The 23,243-nt window shown below is 39.8% G+C and overlaps 1 protein-coding gene across 1 annotated transcript in view; it reads left to right on the top strand.

Moving 5' to 3' along the window:
• Positions 1–2,055: 2,055 nt before the first annotated feature.
• The window catches only part of LOC144233307 (fibrous sheath-interacting protein 2-like), an 80,451-nt gene continuing 59,263 nt past the window's right edge, over positions 2,056–23,243 (top strand). Inside the window, 9 exon segments of the mRNA XM_077766152.1 lie at positions 2,056–2,181; positions 9,084–9,209; positions 11,747–11,908; positions 12,609–12,698; positions 13,065–13,204; positions 14,769–14,910; positions 15,744–15,854; positions 16,281–16,401; positions 21,801–21,869. Coding sequence (XP_077622278.1) covers positions 2,056–2,181; positions 9,084–9,209; positions 11,747–11,908; positions 12,609–12,698; positions 13,065–13,204; positions 14,769–14,910; positions 15,744–15,854; positions 16,281–16,401; positions 21,801–21,869 — 1,087 coding nt within the window.

Here is a 23,243-nt window from a genome sequence, read left to right as displayed (position 1 = left end):
TTATTGTCAAATTGGTTTCCGTACAACACCCAGCACTCATCCCAACAAGTGCCCTCCTCAATGCCCATCACCCACCTTCCCCTCTCTCCTACCCCTCATCAACCCTCAGTTTGTTCTCTGTATTTAAGAGTCTCTTATGGGGCGCCTAGGTGGCTCAGTTGGTTGAGTGTCCAACTTCGGCTCAGGTCATGATCTCACGGTTTGAGGGTTCAAGCCCCACGTTGGGCTCTGTGCTGACAGCTAGCTCAGAGCCTGGAACCTGCTTCAGATTCTGGGTCTCCCTCTCTCTTTGACGCTCCCCTTCTCACGCTGTCTGTCTCTCTCAGAAATAAATAAAAACATTTTTAAAAAGTTTTTAAATAAGAGTCTCTTACGGTTTGCCTCCCTCCCTGTTTGTAACTATTTTTTCCCTTCCCCTCCCCCATGACCTTCTGTTAAGTTTCTCAAGATCCACATATGAGTGAAAACATATGATATCTCTCTTTCTCTGACTTATTTCACTTAGCATAATACCCTCCAGTTCCATCCACATTGCTGCTAATCGATGCCCAAACACTTTAGTATTTAATATGAGCAAAAACATTTTCATACATAACCACAATGTAACCATGAAAATCTTCAGACTTCAAGTGCTGCCAATTATCTCAATAATGTCCCATGGTGGCTCTAATAACCCATACTAGGCTGTCCAAATAGAGTCAGTCACCCTCCTCACCTTGCTTGAACTCCAACACTCCAAGCTAGGTTGCTCCTCCTACATGGATGACTTTATCACCCCATCAGGCTCTGCCAACCTATACCAGACTCATCCCCTCCTGCTCACATATAAAGCACAGCCTTGCTCACCCTGTGCAGGCTCAGAAAACTGACACACCTCTCATAGATGCTCTCCTCATCCATCTTGGGCTCATACCCCTTCACCAGGGTTTTTTTCCTTCATACATGCCCTGGTCACACTGTTCAGGGTCTGACACCCCATACTATGCCATTCAAATGTGTAGATGTCCTCCTAACCTTGCTCAAGCTCTGATTCCCCATGCAGACAGCCCACACAAAAGAAGAATCTCTTAACCTTCTTTAAGCTCTGTTATGGGTTGAACTGTGTACCCCCAAAAAAGATATGTTGAAGTCCTAACCCATGTACCTCAGTATGTTGAAGATGTAATTAGTGAATATGAAGTCATACTTAAGTAGGATAGGCCCCTAATGCAATATAACTGGTGTCCTTGTAAGAAGATGTCCTATCTGAAGACAGAGACATACAGAGAGAATGTCACATGACGATGAAGGCAAAGATTGGAATTATGCAGTTGAAAGCCAAGGAATACTAAAGATTGATGGCAAATCACTATAAGCTAGGGGGAGGCAAAGGATTCCCCTACAGGTTTCAGAGCATGGCCTTGCTGACACCATGATTTCAGACTTCCAGCCTCCAGAACTGAAAATAAATTTCTGTAGTTTTAGGCCATCAGGCTTGTGGTACTTTATTACCCTAAAAAACTAATACAGGCTTTGGTATTGAGAAGTGGGGTACTATAAGGCTGTAACAAACCTAACAACGTGGCTTTGGAATTAGTAAGAGGTAGGGGCTGGAAGCATTTTAAGGTTAGTGATAGAAGAAACCTAGATTGCCTCGAAGAGAATATTGCTTGAAATATGAATGTTAAAGGTGCTTTTGGTGAGGTCACAGACAGAAAGAGCAAACAAGTTGTTGGACAATGGAGAAAAAAAAGCTGATCCTCATTATAAAGTGGCAGAAAACTTGGCCAAATTATTTTCTACTATTGGGAGAAAAGTGGAACTTGTAAGTGATGAACTTAGATGGTGAGCTAAGGAAATTTCCAAGCAAAGTGTGGAAATCACACTCTGGTTCCTCCTTGCTGCTTATAGTAAGGTGATAAAGGAAAGAGATAGAGAATGAATTGTTAATAAAAAGGGAACCAGAATTTAAAGATTTGGAATATTCTCGGTCTAACCACATTACAAAATAAAATGGGAAAGCATACTCTGGAGAGAACAAAAAGGTGTGGCTGGACAATCTTTGATAAAGAGATTATGAGTGTGATTCAAGGATCCAATCAACCAAATCAGCAGAGGCTAGGAATAGAATTGCAGTTATCCAATAAAGATCTGTGGACAACCCTCTTTTCTGATCGCTTGCCTTGGACTCCTGTGAATTGTGTGGGAGGCTGGCAAAGTTTTTGAGAGTTTTATTCTTCAGAAACACTACCAGCATGGACTAGAAGGAACAGAGAGGAACATAATGAAGAAATGGAAGAGTCATTTTTGCAGGCACATGGGTAAACTGGGACTCCTAGGTTCCAGAGAGCAGAGCCACCACTTCCTTCTAGAGGACAGAAATACTGAGAACAACCTGAGGGTTGATGGGGGTGGGGGAGAGGGGAAAGTGGGTGATAGGCATTGAGGAGGGCACTTGTTGGGATGAGCACTGGTGTTGTATGTAAGCCAATTTGACAATAAATTATATTTTAAAAAACAGAGGACAGAGCCACTCCTACGAATGAGATGATGGGTCCACCATCTAGGATGAATGGGGTGGAGCTACTACTTAGGACAAGGGTGGGGAGGTGGGTTCAGCCAGGTGGGGCAATAATGGGACTCGTCATGTCCTGGATTCCAGAGATCTGGACTCCCTTCTGGGTTCAGGGATGGAGCCTCTGCCCAGGGCTAAGAAGGTCAGGTAACCTCCTTGTTTCTAGAGGGAGGAGCCATGTCCTCAGCTGTAGAGGGCAGGGTAGCTGCCCAGGACTAAGGGGGTGGTACCTCTACCCAGGGCCCAGGGGTAGGGTTATTGTCCAGAGGTGAGAGTCAGGGAGGCCACCTAGAGCCAGCGTCCAAGTCATCTTTTCTTTCCAGATGGTGGGCCACCACCCAGAGCTGATGAGATGGGCCCAGTGAACAGAGCCACAGAGAATTATTCTAAAGCTATAAATCCCAATGGAAATACTCTGTTGTGTTGGAAACTGCTTTAAACCAATGATACCTTTTCTCCTTGGAATTTCTCCCTTTTGGAACGGAAATATTTATCCTATACCTGTCCTACCACTGTATCTTGGAAGCAGATAACTTGTTCTCTACAGTTTACAGATACACAGCTAGAGAAGAATTTTGCCCCAGGATGAAGCATACCCTGAGTCTTACCCCTACCTAATTTAAATGATATTTTGATGAGATTTCAGACTTAGACTTGATGCTGACATGGGTGAAGACTTCTGAGGCTAGAGGAATGGGTAAAACTACATGTGGGAAGGCCATTAATTTGGGGAGAGGGGGCAAAGGGCAGACTATTATTGGTTGAATTGTGTCTCCAGAAAAGGATACATTGAAGTACTCACCCTTAATGTCTCAGAATGTGACGTTATTTGGTAATAGGGTCATTGTAGAAATAATTAGCTAAGTTAAAATGAGATCACACTGGAGTAGAGTGGGCCCCTAATCCAATATGACTAGTGTCTTTTTAAAAAATATTTTGAGATGGTGGGGGAGAGGGGCAGAGGAAAAGAGAGAGAACTCTAAGCAGTCTCCATACTCAGCATAGAGCCCAATTCAGGGATCAATCCATGACTCTGGGATCATGACCTGAGCTTAAATCAAGAGATGGATGCTCAAATGACTGAGCCACCCAGGAATCCCCCAGTATAACTGGTGTTTTAATAAGATAACCATGCGGAGACAGAGACACACAATTTCATGTGACAATGAAAGCAGAGATTGGAGTAATGCAGCTGTAAGCCAAGGAACACCAAAGATTGCCTGCAAACCACCATAAAGCTAGGAAGAGTCAAGGAAGGATTCCTCTACAAGCTACAGAGGGTGCATGACCATGCCAACACCTTGAGATGGTAATATCTATGTCCTTCCCCTTAAACCTGGGTAGACTTTTGTAACTGCCTCAACCAATAAAATGTGGTAAAAGTGATGCTGCATGACTTCTGAGGCTAGCTCATAAAACGCAACATAGCTTTCACCTAGTGCATGCTCTCTCTCTCTCCCTTCCTCCCCATCTCTCTCTCCCTCCATGTATGTGTGGTGTGTGTGTGTGTTTGTGTGTCTGTTTCTGCTCTTGGAATGTATATACTATGTTGTGAGGAATGTAGATACTATGTTGTGAGGAAGCCCAGTCAATATGGAGAGACCAGGTGTGGGTGTTCTGGCTAACAACCCTAGATAGGCTCCTAGCCAACAGCTAGCATCAATTGTCACACATGTGAGTAAACAAAGCCTTAATATGGTTCCAGCCTCCACCTTCAAGTCTTCTAACTGAAATCCTAGATATCAGAGAACAGAGACAATCTATACCCTCTGATGCCCTGTATGAAACAGAAGCTTAAGGAGGTGATAAATGATTTTGTATTATATTGAGCCACTAAATGTAGGGGTAACATATTACACAGTAGTAGGTAGATAATGCAAATTGTTTATAGTTCATAGTTCTCTGGAATAACAAGAAACCACCTCTGGATATAATTGGAGATGACGTTTGGGGTCTTGAGAGAGATAAGTATATTTTACATTTAGGTGGAACATAAACCATAGGGAGAGGTAAGTATATTTTGCATTTAGGTGGAACATGAACCATAGGGACAAGAGTGTAGACTGTGCTATATTGTTACATTAAAAACCTCCGATGAACAATACCTCTATGTATCCATGTCCTTGGTTAATCCTCTCCTATATTGATTCTAGACTTGACCATGTGGCTTTCTTTGGCCAATGTGATTCAAGCAAAATCTTGAAAGTACTTGCACTTTAGGGCTTGTCCTTTCTCGATGTTGGGAACCCTAATACCACTGTGGGAAGAAGCANGCAAGAGGGGAAAACATGAGCAAAGGCACAGAGTCATGAACTAGCAGTCTGTGTGCAGAGGACCAACTAAAAGCAGTTCTGTATTACTGTAGGGTCATGTTTGAGATGTGGTATAGCAATAGTGTCTTAAAAAACCAAGTCACAAAGGTATTTTATGCTTTGCCTTCATTCTTCCTGTGGGTCATTATGGGTCTTAAGCAGGGACAAGACATAATCAGTTTACAATTTAGAAAGATCACTTTGGTGGCAGAATACCTAAAGAGGAATGTGCACTGGAGGAACAGTGATCTTTAACACAGTACGGAAGTCCTAGCCTCAGCAATCAGACAACAAAAAGAAATAAAAGGCATCCAAACGGGCAAGAAAAAAGTCAAACTTTCACTATTCACAGATGACATGATACTCTTTGTAGAAAACCCAAAAGAATCCACCAATAAATTACTAGAACTGATACACCAATTCAGTAAAGACACAGGATACAAAATGTACAGAAATCTGTTGCGTTTCAAGGAATCTATCCCACTTTCAACTGTACCAAAAACCATAAGATACCTAGAAATAAATCTAACCAAAGAGGTAAAAGATCTGTACTCTGAAAACTACAGAGCACTTATGAAAGAAATTGAACGTGACACAGAATGGAAAAACATTCCATGCTCATGGATTAAAAGAACAAATATTGTTAAAATGTCTATACTCCCCAAAGCAATCTACACATTTAATGCAATATCCCTGTCAAAATACCACTAGCATTTTTCACAGAGCTAGAACAAACAATCCTAAAATTTGTATGGAACCACAAAAGACCACAAGTAGCCAAAGCAATCTTGAAAAAGAAAAGCAAAACTGTAGGCATCACAATTCCTGACTTCAAGTAATATTACAAAGCTGTAGTGATCAAGACAGTATGATATTAGCACAAAAACATACACATAGATAAATGTAATAGAATAGAAAACCAGGAATGGACCCACAACTATATGGTCAATTCATGTTCAACAAGGCAGGAAAGAATTCCCAATGAAAACAGACATTCTCTCCAACAAATAATGTTGAGAAAACTGGATAGCAACATGCACAGGAAAGAAACTGGACCACTGGCTTATACCATACACAAAATAAATTCAAAATGAATGAAAGACCTAAATGTGAGACAGGAAACCATCAAAATCCTAGAGAAGAATATAGGGAACAACCTCTTGACGTTGGCCATGACAACTTCTTACTAGATACATTTCCAAAAGCAAGGGATACAAAAGCAAAAATGAACAATTGGGACTTAATCAATATTAAAAGCTTCTGTACAGCAAAAGAAACAATCAATAAAACTAAAAGGCAACTTTTGGAATAGGAGAAGATATTTGCAAATGACATATCTGATACAGGGTTAGCATCCAAAATCTATAAAGAACTTATGAAACTCAACACCCAAAAAAATAAATAATCCAGTGAAAAAATGGGCAGAAGACATGAATAGAAAGACACTTTTCCAAAGATGACATTCAGATGGCTAGCAGACACATGAAAAGATGCTCAACAGCATTCATCATCAGGGAAATACAAATCAAAACTACAATGAGATATCACCTCATACCCATTAGGAGAACCACTATCCAAAAAGAGAGAGAGAGAGAGAGAGAGAGAGAGAAAACAACAACAAAATAACAGCAGCAAGGATGTGGAGAAATTAGAGACCTTGAGTACCGCTGGTGAGATTGTAAAATGGTTGAACCACTATGGAAAGCAATATAGACATTCCTCAAAAAAAAATTTGTAGAATTATCATACCACCCAATAATTCCACTGCTGGGTAGATAGCGAAATAATTTTGAAGTAGAGTCTCAAAAAGACATTGCACACCCATGTTCATAGCAGCACTATTCACAATAGCCAAGAGGTGGAAGCAACCTAAATGTTCATTGATGGTTGCATGGTTAAAGAAAATGTGATGTATACATACAATGTGATACTATTCAGCCTTAAAAAGGAAAAAAAAAATTCCTACTACATGCTACTGGCATGAATAAACCTTGAGGACATCATACTAAGTGAAATAAGCCAATCACAAAAAGACATGTGATTCCACTTATATAAAAGTACCTGAAGTAGTCAAATTTATAGAAACAGAAAGTAAAATGGTGGTTACCAGCAGCTGAGGGAAGGGAAGAAAGGGGACTAGTTTAATGGGTACAGAGTTTCCATTTTGGAAAATGAAAAACTTCTGGAGATCTGTTGTACAATGATGTGAATGTACTTAACAGTAGGGAACTGTACAGTTCACAATGATTAAGATCATAAACGTTATGTTATGCCAGTTTTTAAAATTTTTTAAATGTTTATTTATTTTTGAGAGAGAAAGACAGGCCGTGAGTAGGAGAGGGGCAGAGAGAGAGGGAGACAGAATCAGAAGCAGGCTCCAGGCTCTGAGCTGTCCCCACAGAGCCCATCGCGGGGCTGGAACCCACAAACTGCGAGATCATGACCTGAACTGAAGTTAGATGCCTAACCAACTGAGCCACCCAGGCGCCCCAACCAGTTTTTTTTTTTTAAATCACGATAAAAAGATGCATAAAAAACTATGGAAACAAAGTACAAACTCCTGACACATCAGGCACAGTCTCAGCCCTTAANGACTATGTTTTACTGACTTTTATCCTCAGCACCCTGCAGCGTCTGGCATACAGCAGGCACTCAAGAAGTGTTGGCTAGGATGGGGCACCTGGGTGAGTCAGTTGGTTAAACGTCTGACTTAGGCTCAGGTCATGATCTCTCAGTTCATGAATTCAAGCCCTGCTTGTGAGGTTGAGCCCCACTTTGGGCTCCACACTAACAGTGCAGACCCTGAGGGGGATTCTCTCTCTCTCCCTCACTCTCTGACCTTTGCTCACTCTTGCCCTCTCTCTCAAAAAAAATTAATTTTATTTATGGCTAAGCTAATGAGAAGGCAGAAAGAAAGAAAAAAAGAGAAAGAGAGAGAACGAGAGAGAGGGGAGGCCAGAGACATGAAGAGCCCTAAGACATGAAAGGAGAAAAGGGCAGAAAGCATTGAGCCTTAAAAACATTATTGTGCTCTATGTGGGTTCCGGAGAGGTGGTATGCCTAGGACAAGGGTGGGGTGGGGTGGTCATGGTGTCTATAAAGGTGGCAAATGTGGAAAACCAAGCTTCTGGCCCTAGTACAAACTACACAACTACTCAGGGACATATGTGGAACAGAATCATAGCTTGTTGGGGGGCCAGGAAGAATAGTAAAAATTACAGCCAGCCGCCCACTGACAAAGCTTGATATATTCTGATTTAGTTTAAATGAGGGGTGTTGCTTTCAGAGAGAAACTTAACCTCCACCACGCCCTCTTACTCAAGACTTCTGAACCACTTTCTCAAACGCTGAGGCTCGCACCAAAAGTTCGGGCGGCAGAGCGAGTGTTGAGTGGTCCAGCCGCCCTTCCCGGCGCCCCACCCCCCCTCCCCGAGGGCTAGGTGGNTGCGGTCCAGACAAACGGTAACCCGTGGAAGCTGAGAGTCTTTCCGGATCGTCAGCAGGGCGGGCTCTTTTAACCCTGAGTGGATGGCTCTTTGGTTTATGTGAAAGTATTAGCCCATTGAAATGTGTGTGAGTAGTTTCATCTAAACTAAAAGAATAGGTCTTTAAAAAAAAGGACAAAACATGGAAAGAGCCTAAGTGTCCATCAACAGACGAATGGATCAAGAAGATGTGGTTTATCTATACCATGGAATACTACATGGCAATGAGAAAATGCAATCTGGCCATGTGTAGCAACATGGATGGACCTGGAGGGTGTTCTGCTGAGCGAAATAAGTCAGGCAGAGAAGGACAAATATCATATGTTTGCACGTATAGGAGGATTAGGAGGAACTTGACGGAGGACCATGGGGAAGAAGAAGGGGGGAAATGGTGGGGGAGAGGGAGAGAGGCAAACCATGAGAGACTCTTGAATGATGAGAACAAACTGAGGACTGATGTGTGTGTGTATGTGTGTGTGTGTGGGGGGGGTGATGGGCATGGAGGAGGGCACTTGTGGGGTGAGCACTGGGTGTTACATGGAAATCAACTTGACAATAAACTATTTGTAAATAAGAAAAAAAGAAGAAGAAGATGTGGTTTATCTATCCAATGGAATACTACATGGCAATGAGAAAGAATGAAATCTGGCCATGTGTAGCAACATGGATGGAACTTGAGGGTGTTAGGCTGAGTGGAAAAAAAAAGACAGACTTTCTCATTGTATCTAACAGGGCTCACACAAAAAAACCATTCCAGAGATCGGAGCAGCTAACCTATTGGATCTTCCTCTTGGGGTCAAGCTGCCTGTTATCCCAGGAAGCAACAATATATTCTATACTACAAATATAAGTGAAAAGGTAAACTGAGTTTTAATACTGCTTAAGTGATTTTCTTTACCCCTTTTAGCGTACTATTAAACTTGAAACACTTGCTATGATTTTGCTTTGAGTCAACTTCAATTTCACACACAAAGCGAAGGCAAATGAGTTCAAATGTTTAGTGTCTGAACTTCACCTTAATGATGGAAGGTCCCATGATATGCCTCAGCCACCAGTGCAGCCTTACCTCCAAACCAAAGCCTGTGCTCCCAAAGGTTGGGGTCTTTTCTGCCTACCTAAACATATCATGCTAATTCTTACTTCCGTGCCTTTGTCTACCTGGCTCCCACAACCTGGCATGCACTCTTCTCCCCTTCCTGACCTTCAATGAGCCCTCTTTTAAGAGCTACTATAAGAAGCCTTTCACAAGTATCGCAACACCCAACTAATCTTTTCTTACAATTTACATACCCTTGGTCTGCACTATCTTACTTAGCACTGAATCAGCACTTTTAGTGATTTAGCGTGCTGCATTCACATTGTTGCACATTTTAACTCCTCTGCCTAACACCCCCAGTCTGTCCTTAATTTAGGCCAAGACTGAAGGAGGTTTAGAACTTTCTAGCTGAGAGTGTGCTTTAAGCACAGTAGCAAAAGATTCTACAGGAATAATTTTGACATCCTTCTTCTTGCACTGTGTAGTATGTCATCAAGGATGAGTACAGGCTTCTTGGTATTTTGGGTACTTTTCTAATATATAAGATTTTTAAAGTTTTTTTGGTAGAAAACAACAGAGTTTCTCTTTTGAAAATGCATAATGGTCTACTAAATATATACCAACCTCACAGAAATTGACTGAGTCACACTCCCACAGATTAGCTTTCTTAAAACATACTCAAATCCTATTTCACTACTAGTAATAACATTCCATTTTAGTTTGTAACTTTAGCCCTATCTGTTGTTTTTTTTCCTCAGTTATCTTCTATTTGCATATTTCTATTCTGTTCCTGCTGTTCACTTGTAAGCTACTTCTTATTTCCAGGGTTTTTTTCTATACTCAATTACAGTGATTATCTCTATATTATATTGATTAGCCCCAAAATATATGCATTTAATCATGATGGGGCACTGCATTCAGCTCCCCTAAAGACTAACTTTGTGGGATCTTTGTCTTTAACAGGATCTCCTCAAGAAGGTAAGACTTTATATATACATCATTAGGTGTTTTTTATTTTCTTACTCATTTTACCCTTATCACCACCTTGTAAGGTGAAGCTATGATTTATCTAGGGTCACAGGTAGATAGTAACAGAGTTCTGACCAGAACCACCATCTCCTGACTCTTAGGGCATGTTTCTTTACCTGACCTTTCTGCTTCCTCAACTGCTGACCATTTTAGCAGATCACTATAGAAACAGGGAATTTAAAGGTCTTTCATGTTGTTTTGAAAGCAAATGGAAGGCAAAATTATATCATCCAACTGTTTTATTTTCAATCAGATTAAAATGTAACAATGTAACCTATGTGTCTTTAGCTCTGCATTAATCCAAACCTGACAAGTGATCCGATACTTCAACATTTTGATACCAAACTTATTCTCAAGTAATTTATTTATAAATTAATTTGCTTATTAGTATACTATACTTAGATGGCAACTGCTCATAAACTTAAATTGTTTTCATTGTAAAGTTAATAGTAAAAACTTTGCCAGTTAACTTAGACATTCTGCTTTCAAGAAAAGATAACCTGTTAAGAGAACAATTTTTCATACTTTTAAAATTCTTCCCTGTGACCTCCCACTGGCAGGTAGTGATGTTATAATAGATTCTTCAGTTGAGGGAAACCAATCATTTTAATTGACAATAGAAAACTTACCCTGGCCTCAACAAATGGATTTGTTTCTTTCTTTATAGGTCAGTAGCCCAGGGCTGGTCAACACATGTCTGTTACCAACTAAAGTCAACATCTAAAAGAAGCTATAATCAATCCGCTAATTGCATCATTGTTTCAACTGCCATCACTGTTGATCATTTCTCTTCTAGGAAAGATGTGGGCTTCCTATCTAGTCTCACTGTAAATTAAATCATTGCCCAGAAGGATGTCTTTCTTTGCCTTTTTAAGGAAACATTGGTAGTCAGTGAATCCAGTTTCCTGATATAGGTCCCTTAAGAAATACAAGAGGCTAGCATCAATCAAACAGTCAGAAACTTACAAAGGAAGCTTTTAAATGGAAAAAGAAAGCTAGAACTCTATCATGCCCTTCTTGTATTACCCTCTGCCCACATATGAAGGATCCTGTCTGCCTTACAAGAACTCTTAGGGCGACACATCACTGTTCATTAATTGGACTGAGGTTGAGGCTACCACCTCCAACCTGAAGACAGTTTTGGTAGAGAAGAGAGAAAGAGGCAGTGAAATTTACCTAAATCAACCCACTGTCCACATTCCCTTACTTCAGGTTCTGCTTGTATGCTTCATTTTTACTGAACAACCTAGTCATTTCAACAAATTGAGGTTTATAAGTGTAATTTCATCCATTTTACATATGTAATACTTTTGAATCTGTGTATTTGCAGCTTTATCAGCCTTCTTATGACTTTAACCTGACTGATCCTTATTGCCGACTTTTGGAGACCAGCTATAAAAGTCTGCATGATCCACATTTAAAAACATACTATAAACGAAAAGATATCCTAAGGAGATTAAAGAAGGACGGCTACATCACCAGCAATAATAAAGTAGGTTGAAGTCTACTTCCTTTTAACTAATAGAAGTCTAGGGACTTGATAGACACTTGGTTCTGTTCTTCACTAGGAGCCTACATCAACTTTGGTTAGACAATAAAGAATATTTATTAGAGAACTCAATTAATTACTCAGTATTTGGATCTCTAAATAAGACTACTTGTTCCTTCTTGATCTTTTTTCTTTGATAACAGCAAAAGATAAGCATTAAATGATTCAAATATGTAAAGACATCCATACACACGTATTTATTTGTGTATTTTCTCCCAGCTGTATTGTAGTGCCTTTCCTCTTGCTCTAAAAGTAATAATGGCACAATATACCTATCAAGGAATATTTCCTATACTTTTTGAGAAGACTAGAGATAAAACAAAAACCTAGCAGAAAATAGCATAATGAAATAAATTGGGGGGGGTATTAAATGTCATTATTATACTGGTGTTTTAATAACAAATTCATTGGGAATAGTAAATTTCTGAGTATGATGTGAACCATATTGTTGACATAATATTATTTAGATAGAAATTTCCTGGTGATACAACANTCTCCAAATTGCTACCAGAATGTGCTATTATTACCCTTGATCCCAAAATTGTTACTAAAATGAATGCTCTTATGACATTTTTCTCTGGAAAGCTTTATGATTGTCAAAACTTTCTGTTTATATATTTCATTTTTGGTTTTGTTTTTATAGGTCATATGTACTTTGAAAGAACTGAATAAATACAGGCAGTATCTGACGACTTTAAAATTAGACTTTGAAAGAAACTATATAAAACAACAAGTAAGTTAATACTTAAATTTGTTTTATTTTGGACCTGTAAAGATAGTTTTTATGCAGGATTTGGAAGAAAGGTTTGGTCCTCTGCAGAATATTTACTTATAATAACCTGACCTAGAATTATTAAAGTAACAAATCAAATAAGATCTCTAGAGATCTATAAGAAATAAAAATGAGACTGTTGCCTTTAATTTACAGACAGAAATTTTCACTTTTCTGGAATGGAGTCACATTAGATTTAAGTTCAGGTTAACAGAATTAACCATTTGTAAAGTACAGGAGGTTTACTAAGCCCTAAACTCAAGAAGGCAGACCAAAGGGTAGGTTTATTTCTAGCTAGTATAAATAATTTAATTTTTTTTCTCTCAGAAAATGATTGAAAAACAAGTAAATAAATTGTATGAAACCAAGAGAGTCTGTGATAGTTATGAAAACACACAGTTCCAAGGATGGCTGTTACAGGAAAGTAGACAAGCAACTCCAGACCAAGAGCTGGTAATAAAACACAGGTACGAATGAAATTAATGCATATTTCGTGGACATATTATAGACCCCAGGAAGTTGTTGAACTACTAGAGATCATTGAAAGCAGGATGAAAAAAAAGTATTAGACACTATTTACCTTCCTATAATTTTCAACATGGAGAGAAAGGAAAAGGAGATTAAGAGGTAACAGGTTTTGGGAACCCTGGTGTCAAGGCTTGGGAGCAGAGTTTCTTCCTGAGAAACTGGAGTCACCAGAAGCCCAAGAGGTAAGCCAAACTGATATTTGAAGAAATGCAAAGTACAAATCCCTGAGCTTGGGAAATCCACGTCCATATTAGCAGAGAGAGAGAAGGTGTGTTCAGCATGTTTCAAAATTAAGTTTAAGGAAATTACTGCAGGGTCAAAAAAGGAGAGTTCCTATAACTTTATCTGATGCTAATATAAACAGGTGTTGTTCCCCCACCAACCGTGTGTGTTCATTCAGCTATTACCCACACACGTGCACTGTTACAATTAGGAGGCCAAGCCCATGCCCCAGGAGGCAGAGATGAGTTCTAGTTCTCTTTGTCCTTTATCAGGGGTGAGGGCCAGTCCCCCTTCCCCTGTCTCTTAAATTCCATGGATTCATGTCATGATATGCCAGAATATGTGCTGATCTACCAAGGTCCCAGAGTGGTAGTCTGCAGATCTCTCTATACATGGAAGGTCATTCAAGGACTTGGAAGTTACAGAGAGGCCAGTAACCACTTATTTTTTGGTAATTTTTAAAAGTTTATTTATTTATTTTGAGAGAGAGCATGCAAGTAGAGGGGCAGAGACAGAGGGGGAGAGAGAATCCCAAGCAGGCTCCACGCTCAGCATGGAGCCTGACACAGGTCTCGATCTCACAATCGCGAGATCATGACCTGAGTTGAAATTAAGAGTTGGATACTTAACCAACTGAGCCTACCCAGGCATCCTTTACCCACTCTTTTATTTAATTTTTTTAATGTTTTATTTATTTTTTTGAGAGAGAGATAGAGACAGCATGTGCAGGGGAGGGTCAGAGAGAGAGGGAGATACAGATCTGAAGGCAGGCTCCAGGCTCTGAGCTAGCTGTCAGCACAGAGCCCGGCGTGGGGCTCGAACCCACGAACCGTGAGATCATGACCTGAGCCGAAGTCGGACACTTAACTGACTGAGCTACACAGGCGCCCCTACCCACTCTTTTTTTTTTTTTAAGGAAATTCCAATTACTTATGTTTTGAAGTCAGTCTTTAAGCTGATTTCAGCTGCCTTTGGAAATTCATGTTCCTCAAACTGCTGAGCTATAGATAATCTCTGTATAAAATGTTTTTAATCACTCTGTTCCACATTTTGCTACTGTCTCAGCCACAATAAGAAACTTTTGTAACAGAGTCTAGTAAAATTAGTATAGCATGGTGCGTTAGGGGATCAGGTTAGCTTAAAGGTCCCTAAAAAATTAGATTTCCTGTATTTAAGAAACAAAATACAACGCAGAAGGTGGTTTGGGAATATCAAAATAGATAATACCATCATAAGGGAAATATCCAATTTACTTTAACTTATATTTGCACTTTTACTTAGATATTTAGATATGATTAGTAGGGAATTAGACAAGGTGGAGCACACGGCAGAAAAGCAGAGTGCACTCCGGATGAAGGAAGAAGAACTACGACATCAGGACCACATTAGAAGAAAACTTAGTCTTCGTAGACAAATTGAAGAGGTGAGGAAAACCAAATTTTGAAAATTGAAGGGGAAATTATGTATGGTTGTTTCATTGGTAAACATTTTTAGCAGTCCCACCATATGACCTGAAGCTATTTCAGATCTAAAAAATAAACCACTATTAAAAATAATAATANACAAAAACTGAGGACTGATGGATGTGGGGGGAGGGGGGATGGGCATGGAGGAGGACACTTGTGGGGATGAGCACTGAGTGTTATGTGGAAACTAATTTGACAATAAACTATTAAAAAAAATAATAATAATTTAAAGAATAAACCACTATTTTTTATCAGTCATTCTAGACAAGCTTTTACTTAACATAGTGAGATCAATACCACAAATTATATATCTATTGCATTTTTAGTCACACCTCATCTGCTCTGAAAGTTTAAGATATTACCTCTCGTGAAAAATTATCATGACTGTATTCTCTCAAAGTACAGACAAGCTTATTTATTTATCTTCTCTGTCAAAATACATTTAAGAGCAACTGATTACATGTGATATACCCCTTAGTCAATAAGAGAAAACCCTCTTGCCAACATCTTTTTAGACCCATCTTTGGAGCCAGGCTTATGCTTGAGTTAAGTTTCCAACAGTAAAATAATTATATTCCTTTTGCCATTCTATTGCATTCACCAACATATTCCCAATGAAAAGCAGTAAGAGAAACCCATTCTAAAGACACTGTAAGATTTTTATTATGGTTGACTCGATTTCTGTAAGGCCCTTCACTTGATCTAATTTGCTTATTGACAAAATACAAAAAAACCAAAAAGATAATGAAAGAAAACCCTCTACTAAATATGATAACATTGTGCTCCTAAGGAATGGAAGATGAAAGAAATGTTACTTTTGACCAAGATTGGAGAAGAAGTAAAAAGAGAAGCCAGAATTGAGGAACAACGTCAAAAAGTCAGGGAGGAAGCTCACCGGAAGGTAGAGTGAGCTTTTACCAATAACGTGGGCTATTTGAGGAAAAGCTTTTTGCCAATTTTGATACTTTAAAGTATGAGTTATCAAAAGTGGCTTAAACTCATGAGAATAGTTATTGATGGAGAGACCCAGTCTGTTCTGAACCTGGACTTAAAGGGTTGGTCTCAAATGCAACCAGTGTCCAGAAAGTAGGCAATGAGTTAAATTGGATCTAGTTGTTAACAATATATTCTTTTTCATGCTGGACAATAAAAGGAAACTCATCCTTACTGCTTTCCTAACTTTGTACTCATTGTGACTTCAGAAATCTCAAAACAGGAAGGAGGGCACCCTTCAAGTAGACATCATATTTGAAATGTCTGTTTTGCATTTCCAGTGGCAAGTTGCTATTAAATTCTTAAATGTTAAATGTATTTTTTAATATTTTAGAAACAAGCACTTTTAGAGAAAAAAATCGCTCATCATTTACAAAAAATGCAAAGGGATGACCTTAAGAGAGAAGGACCAGAGGGAAGTATAAGTGAAAACAAAGGACAAGATGAAAGAGAAGGTGAGAGAGAGACAATAAATGATAAAGTTGCTAAGTAGAAGATGCATATCTATATATTAGATATGGTGGCTTTTAAAAAGAATTTCTATGTGCTGATACAGTGAGGTCACAGTTTCCTTGCAAAGGAAAATCCTAGAAGCCCATGCTACCTGTGCCAAGCAGTATGCAAGGCACTTCCCAGTTACAGCTCAAGTTGTAAAGAATGTACACACACACACACTCACACACACATACACATTATTATGTATATATANGAAAAAAAAAAAAAAAGAAAGAAAGAAAGAAAGAAAGAAAAGAAACAAAGAGGAAGACCAAGGAAAATATTTTTATTTGTTTTTAAAAAATGTTTATTATTTTTGAGACAAAGAGACACAGAGCATGAGCGGGGGAGGGACAGAGAGGCGGGGAGACAGAATCACAAGCAGGCTCCAGGCTCTGAGCTGTCAGTACAGAGTCCGACGTGGGGCTCAAACCTGCAAACTGCGAGATCATGACCTGAGCCGAAGTCGGACATTTAACAGACTAAGCCACCCAAGCGCCCCAAGAAAAATATTTTTAAAAATGGAAGAAAACATTTCAAATGAGGACCAGTAAGAAAAGATTATACAAAACAGCAAGAGAGCAAACTAGTAAGAGAAGGGGGGGGAATGATTTTTTATTTTTTATTTTTATTTTTTTATTTTTTAAGGAGACAAAAGAAGAGACATTTGAAATATACCAAGCATAGAACAGAAATAGATTAANAAGGAAGAGGCAGTAAGAAAAGATGGTACAAACAGAAAAAATGAAGAGAAGGAAAGAATGAATAGGAGAGAAAAAGAAAGAAAACTGAACAAAGTAAACCAATAAGAAAACACACACACACACACACACACACACACACACACATCACATTAGATGAAGAGGAAAACAAAAGCAAAGAAAGGAGACAAAGAGACTAGAAGAAGGAGACAGAAAGACAGGAAAAGAAAAAAGTGAAAGAAAGAAGAAACAGATATACAAGGGGAAAATACAGGAACAAAGAGGGAGAAAGGAAGATGGAGAAGAAAGAAGTTTAAAAAGGATAAGTCAGTGGGACAAAGCAAAATAAAAATAGACACAGAGCCTCTCACAGAGACAAAGGAGTTTGACAGAGAGTGAGAGTCTAGTGAGAGACAAAAGAATTTGAGTCATCTAAAAAAGGAGTCAGTTCAGAGGTGCCTGGCTGGCTCAGTCAGTAGAGCACATGATTTGATCTTAGGGTCCTGAGTTCAAGCCCCATGTTGGGCATAGAGCTTACGTAAAAAAATTGTTTTAAAGAAATCAGGGGGTGCCTGGGTGGCTTAGTCGGTTAAGCCTCCCACTCTTGATTTCGGTTCTGTGAGATCAAGCCCCACATCAGGCTNGGGGGGCTGCCATTTAAACACTTAAAAATAAATAAATAAAAGAAGTCAATTTAAAAATGCATTAAAATTAGGGGTACCTGGGTGGCTCAGTCGGTTTAGCATCTGACTCTTGATTATAGCTCAGGTCATGATCTCACGGTTTGTGAGATAAAATAAACTTAAATTTTATTTTTAAATTACATTAAAATTAGGTGGATGTATCAATCAATCAATTCATAAATACATACATACATTCATATATATGTATATGTATATATACTTATATAGATTCATATACAGATATATAGAACGGATTTTTTAAAATACTTTTAATGCTTATTTTTGAGAGAGAGAGAGAATGAATGGGGAAAGGGCAGAGAGAGAGGGAAACAGAATATGAAGCAGGCTCCAGGCCCTGAGCTGCCAGCTCGGAGCCTGATGCGGGGCTCAAACCCACAAACCATGAGATCATGACTCGAGCTGAAGTCAGATGCTTAATGGACTGAGCAACCCAGGCGCCCCCAATAGAACTGATTTTTAATGAAAAGCCAGTAGTAAAGACGGGAAAAAAATAGAGGAAAAAAGGGAAAAACAATTTAAAGTAGTGAATATAGGGATTAAGGGAAGGAAGGGGCAGGAAGTAAATAAATCTCTAAAAGGGAAAAGTCTGGGAAAAGAAGTAACAAAGAGTGTGAACATGGACAGTGAGAGGATGCTGAAAAGGAGAAGCTAGTGAGAAGATTAAGTACAATCATTGGCAGGAGGAGGAGATCAAGGTCTAAAAAGAAGAAATTAGCTAACAAATATAGTAAAATAATACAGATACAGAGATGCATAGATATAGAAAAGAATGGACTTTAAAAGTACATTCCACTAAAAGGAATGTAAAAAAAGATAAATAGGAAGACATTATAGGAGGCAGGTATGACACTTTAAGAAGGGAGGAAAAGATGGAAGGATGGAATGGAGGGAGAGAAGGAGAAGGAAAGCAAAGAATTGTGAAAGGGATGAGGCTAGGAAACCTGGTAAAAAAAAATAACAGAGAAGAAATAAGACTAAGTGACACAGGGGTTTAAAAGCAGGAGCTACAGTACAAATTAAGTACAATTGAGGAAGGCAGAGAGAGAGGGAAAGATGTAAAAAGATGTTACTTAAAATAGAGTAAAATAAAGATAGGTAAACTGATGAGACAGCTGAGCCATAGTGGGTGGGTGGGTGGATGGATGGACAGACAGTCGCAAGACTGGACAAAAAAACCCCACAGAAAATAAGAGAGAAGGAAAGAAGTTGTTATAAGGAGTCACTTAAAAGAGAAAGGAAGGGAGGGAGCAAGAAGAAGGAAAGAAGGAAGTAAAGTTTGTACAGGATGAGTCAGTAGGGAAAAGTTATTTGTAAGGGACAGATAGGAGAGTGTAAAGGAAGACCAGTAAAAAAAAATCAAGTACAGAGGCGCCTGGGTGGCTCAGTCGGTTAAGCATCTGACTCTTGATTTTGGCTAAAGTCATGATCTCCAGGTGCATGAGTTCCAGCCCTGCACTGACAGTGCAGAGCCTGCTTGGGATTTTCTCTCTCTCTCTTGCTCTCTCAGTTTCGCTCTCTCTGCCCCTCCCCCACTCACACTGTCTCTGTCTCTCTCAAAATAAATTAATTTTAAAAAATCAAGTACAATTGTATAGTGTGCAAGAGATTTAAAAAGTGGAAGGCAGTAAAACAAAGACCTTAAAGAGAAAGGTGATTGATAGCCATATAGATGGCCACCCAGCTAGGTAGGTGTATAGGTAGAAAGACCTGATTTTAAATAGAAGGAAGCAGCAATGAAAACAGGACAAAGATGTATAAAAAAAGTGGGGAAATGGGAAAAAAAGTTTAAAAAGAGTAGTAGTAAAAAGAGAGTAGATGAACACAGGAAGAAAGAGAGAGGAAAGAAGGGGGAAGGAGGAAGAAAAGATGAATGAACACAGGAAAGAGGGAAAACAAAATGAAGGAACACAGATGGGAAAGAGAGGGTGAGTGTGTGAGTAGTTGGGTGGAGATAACGAAGGAAATAGGAAGAAGGAAGAAACAAATGAGTCAAGGAAGGATGAAAAAAGCAAGAGGGGAGGGAGAGGAAAGAAGGCAGGCAGGCAGGGAAAAAAAAGAAAGAAAAAGAGATAGTGAAAGAAATGGTGTGAGTAAAGATCAGAGGAAAGGGAGGGAAGGGGGAGGAAGTGAGGAATGGAGGGTAGAGAGATCTAAAGAGAAGTCAGATAAAAATAAAGGTGGGTGAATAGATGGAAACCAGGTAGATAGGCAGACAGGATTTTATGAGAAGGGCCTCATACAAAAGACAATATTAGAAGAAAACCTGAGAGAGTGTGAAGGGAAAAAAAGTTTAAAAGGAGAACCAGTAAAAAAGGAGTATATAAAGAATGGAGGGAAGGAGGGAGGAAAGGAGCAGGAAAAAAGAGAAGAAAGGAAGGGAGGCTGGGACATGAGGATAGAGGGAAAGCAGGAAGTAGGGGTGGGGACATAGGGAGGGAAGGAGGGAGGTGGGAAGGAGGGGTGCAGGTTCACCAAAAGAAGACAAAGCAATCCATAGGAAGACAGTTAAAGGAGTAAGAAGGAGACCTAGAGACAGGAGATGAAGATCTAAAGGTAAAATGGAGGGAGGGAGCAGGGAGAAGGAGAGAAGGAAGGCAAGAAAGAAAGAGAAGAATGTTCTAAAATGGGGTAAGGCTAGGAAAACAGTAAAACAAAAAGAAAGATTATTAGAGCAAGACACAGAGGAGTTGAAAAGGAGAAGCTAGGAAGAACATGAAGTACAGAGTGGAGGACAGGGAGAAAGAGATCAACAAAAGTCAGATAAAAATAAAAATAAAGATGGAAGGAAGACAGCTAGATGATAGGTAGGTAAATATGGGTAGATAGACATAATAAAAGGTGGAAGACACCATAGGAGAATATATTAAATTTTTTTAATGTTTTATTTATTTCTGAGAGAGAGAGCGTGAGCAGGGGAGGGTCAGAGAGAGAGAGGGAGACACAGAATCTGAAACAGGCTCCAGGCTCTGAGCTAGCCATCAGCACGGAGCCCGGAGCCCGGAGCCCGATGTGGGGCTCGAACCCACTAACCATGAGATCATGACCTAAGCCGAAGTCAGACGCTTAATCGACTGAGCCACCCAGGTGCCCTGAGAAGAGAATATATTAAAAAGGTAGAATGAGAGAGAAAGAGGAGAGAAAAGGAAAAAGGTTTGGAAGTGGAGCCAGTGCAAAGTGAATAAAAGACCGTCATCTTCCATCACATAGACACAAAGGGATGCATATCTTAAAACTCTAGTGAAATCCAATCAGCACACATAGTTTGGAATTATTTTGTCTATCTGAATGATTAGAAACAGTAACTGTATTCATCTCTTTCACAGCTGAGGTATATGTGTATTGTTTCCCCTGCCAATCTCTGAGGCACAGCCAAGGAAGAGCATGAGCACTATCACAGCATCTCCAGCATAGTTGTGCTGTTGTGCATCCCCGCACAGAGAAAAGGCCATGTTCTCACTGGGCAGGATGGAGGGATGGAGTTTTTTCCTTCTCCCAGAAGACAATTCTGTTTGCCCAAGTATAGCTTTAACTACACAAGATAATAATGTAAAAGTTATTGTCCTGCCTCCCCATCACATCTGTCCTCGGGTTTCTCAACCTTGCCACTATTGACATTTTGGGCTGGATAATTCTTTGTTGTGGTGGCTGTCCTTTGTGTTGTAGAATGTTTAGTAGCATCCCAGGACTCCACCCCCTAGATGCCAGGAGTGATCCTCCCTCACCACATGTGTAACAATCACAATGTTTCCAGAAATTTCCAAATGTCCACTAGGGAACAAAATCGCCTCCCACTGAGAACCACTACTTAGCCTCTCCAATTCCTCCTTACAACCCCGTATGTACATTAGCATATGGCTCTCCTCCTATTGGGCATGAGAGAATAAATAGAATCTATCTTGGATAACTTTGTCGTTTCCACTATTAAAAATAAATATTTTCTTGTGTTCCTTTAAGCTCCTTCTCCAGAGATAAAGAAAACAAGTGATAGTACCAGTGGCCAGAAATTACACCAAGGACAAAAACGTAATTGAAATTATTATGATTAGAAGTACTACAATAGTAATTTGTAGAAAGATAGGATTTGGTACTGACCTCATCTGCTTACAATTCAGATAAATCCTCTATCCTCTGTTATCAATGATGGATTTTGAATCATGTTTGCCAACAGTGCTACAACCTTACTTGCTTTCTGGATTAGACTCCCTAATTGCTTGCTCAGTTCATGTCACCGCCACATGCCCGTGAGCAGGGCAGGCCACATTTTACAGCTGACAAGTCTGCAAGCCCAGTTCATAGCCCTGCTTCTCCATGGCCCCTGCTCCTGATTTCATTTTTGTATTTTTCCATTACCAACAAGATCCCCAGGCACTTTTTTTAACCTGTTCCTCACTGGCTGCTACCGCCACTACTGCCAGTCTTTACTCAGCAGTTCTACCTCCTAGGGAAGTTTTTACCTGTATCTCATTTGTTTCATTCACCTGGAGAGTCATCCTTGCAGATTCCTGACTGGAGGTGCTACTGATGTTTCTGAAGCCAGTAGCCCTAGAGACCTAGTGGGGATGAAGACTCCAGCCCAACACTCTTTCCCAAAACCCTGCCCTTCCTTAGACTTTGGAATTTTCAGGCCTGAAGTAACTTCTGTCACTTCACTGGTAGCAGAAATATTTTACTCTGCCACATATTTTTCTGCAGCAGTGGAGCATGTCCTCAGTGTTGCCCACTCATGTTCCCCTGTTTCTTTTTGAACAGCCTGATGGAATAGTAGTAGTTGTTGCTCTAAAACCTCAACCTATTTCTTGAATAGGCTTCTTTAATATATACATGGCTATCACATTTTGCCAATGTCTTCCTTCCTTTTGGTTTCGGGCTCAGTCATTGATTTTTCTAACATACTACTGTAAACTTTGTGGGATCCCCATAATGGCCCTGAATTTCATGCAGCCTCCCCCATTTTCTTTCCAAAAGATAATGTCCAGATGTTGGGTAAGAGGTGTGGCTTATGGTCTTAATCCTCTATGTGTCAGCAATGTGGGCATCACCTAAAAAGCTTATTAGAAATGCAGATTCTCAGGCTTTACTCTGGACCTACCGAACTGGAATCCACATTTTCACAAGATCCCTGTGCTTTATATGCACATTAAAGCTTGGGGAACAGTGGATTCTGTGACCTCATGGAGGTGAAATAAAGCCATGGTGCTTAGATGAAATGTCTTCTGCCTCTGGTCTCCAGAGAGATGTCCTCATCTCCTCTGACATAGTGCTTGGCCTATTGACATTCACAGTGGAAGTCAGCCATCAGGGCAGTGACTCATGGTCTGGTTCCACTGAGCTTAGAGCTCTCTGGCTTTCCCATTTCACCTCAGTTCTGGCTGGCTTCTCCATAATACTCAGGATGGG

The sequence above is a fragment of the Crocuta crocuta genome, unplaced genomic scaffold, assembly GCF_008692635.1.
Source record: "Crocuta crocuta isolate KB4526 unplaced genomic scaffold, BGI_CrCroc_1.0 scaffold1133, whole genome shotgun sequence".
NCBI lineage: Eukaryota > Metazoa > Chordata > Mammalia > Carnivora > Hyaenidae > Crocuta > Crocuta crocuta.
Note: the sequence above shows the minus strand (reverse complement) of the source record. Positions and strands in the feature narration are given on the sequence as shown.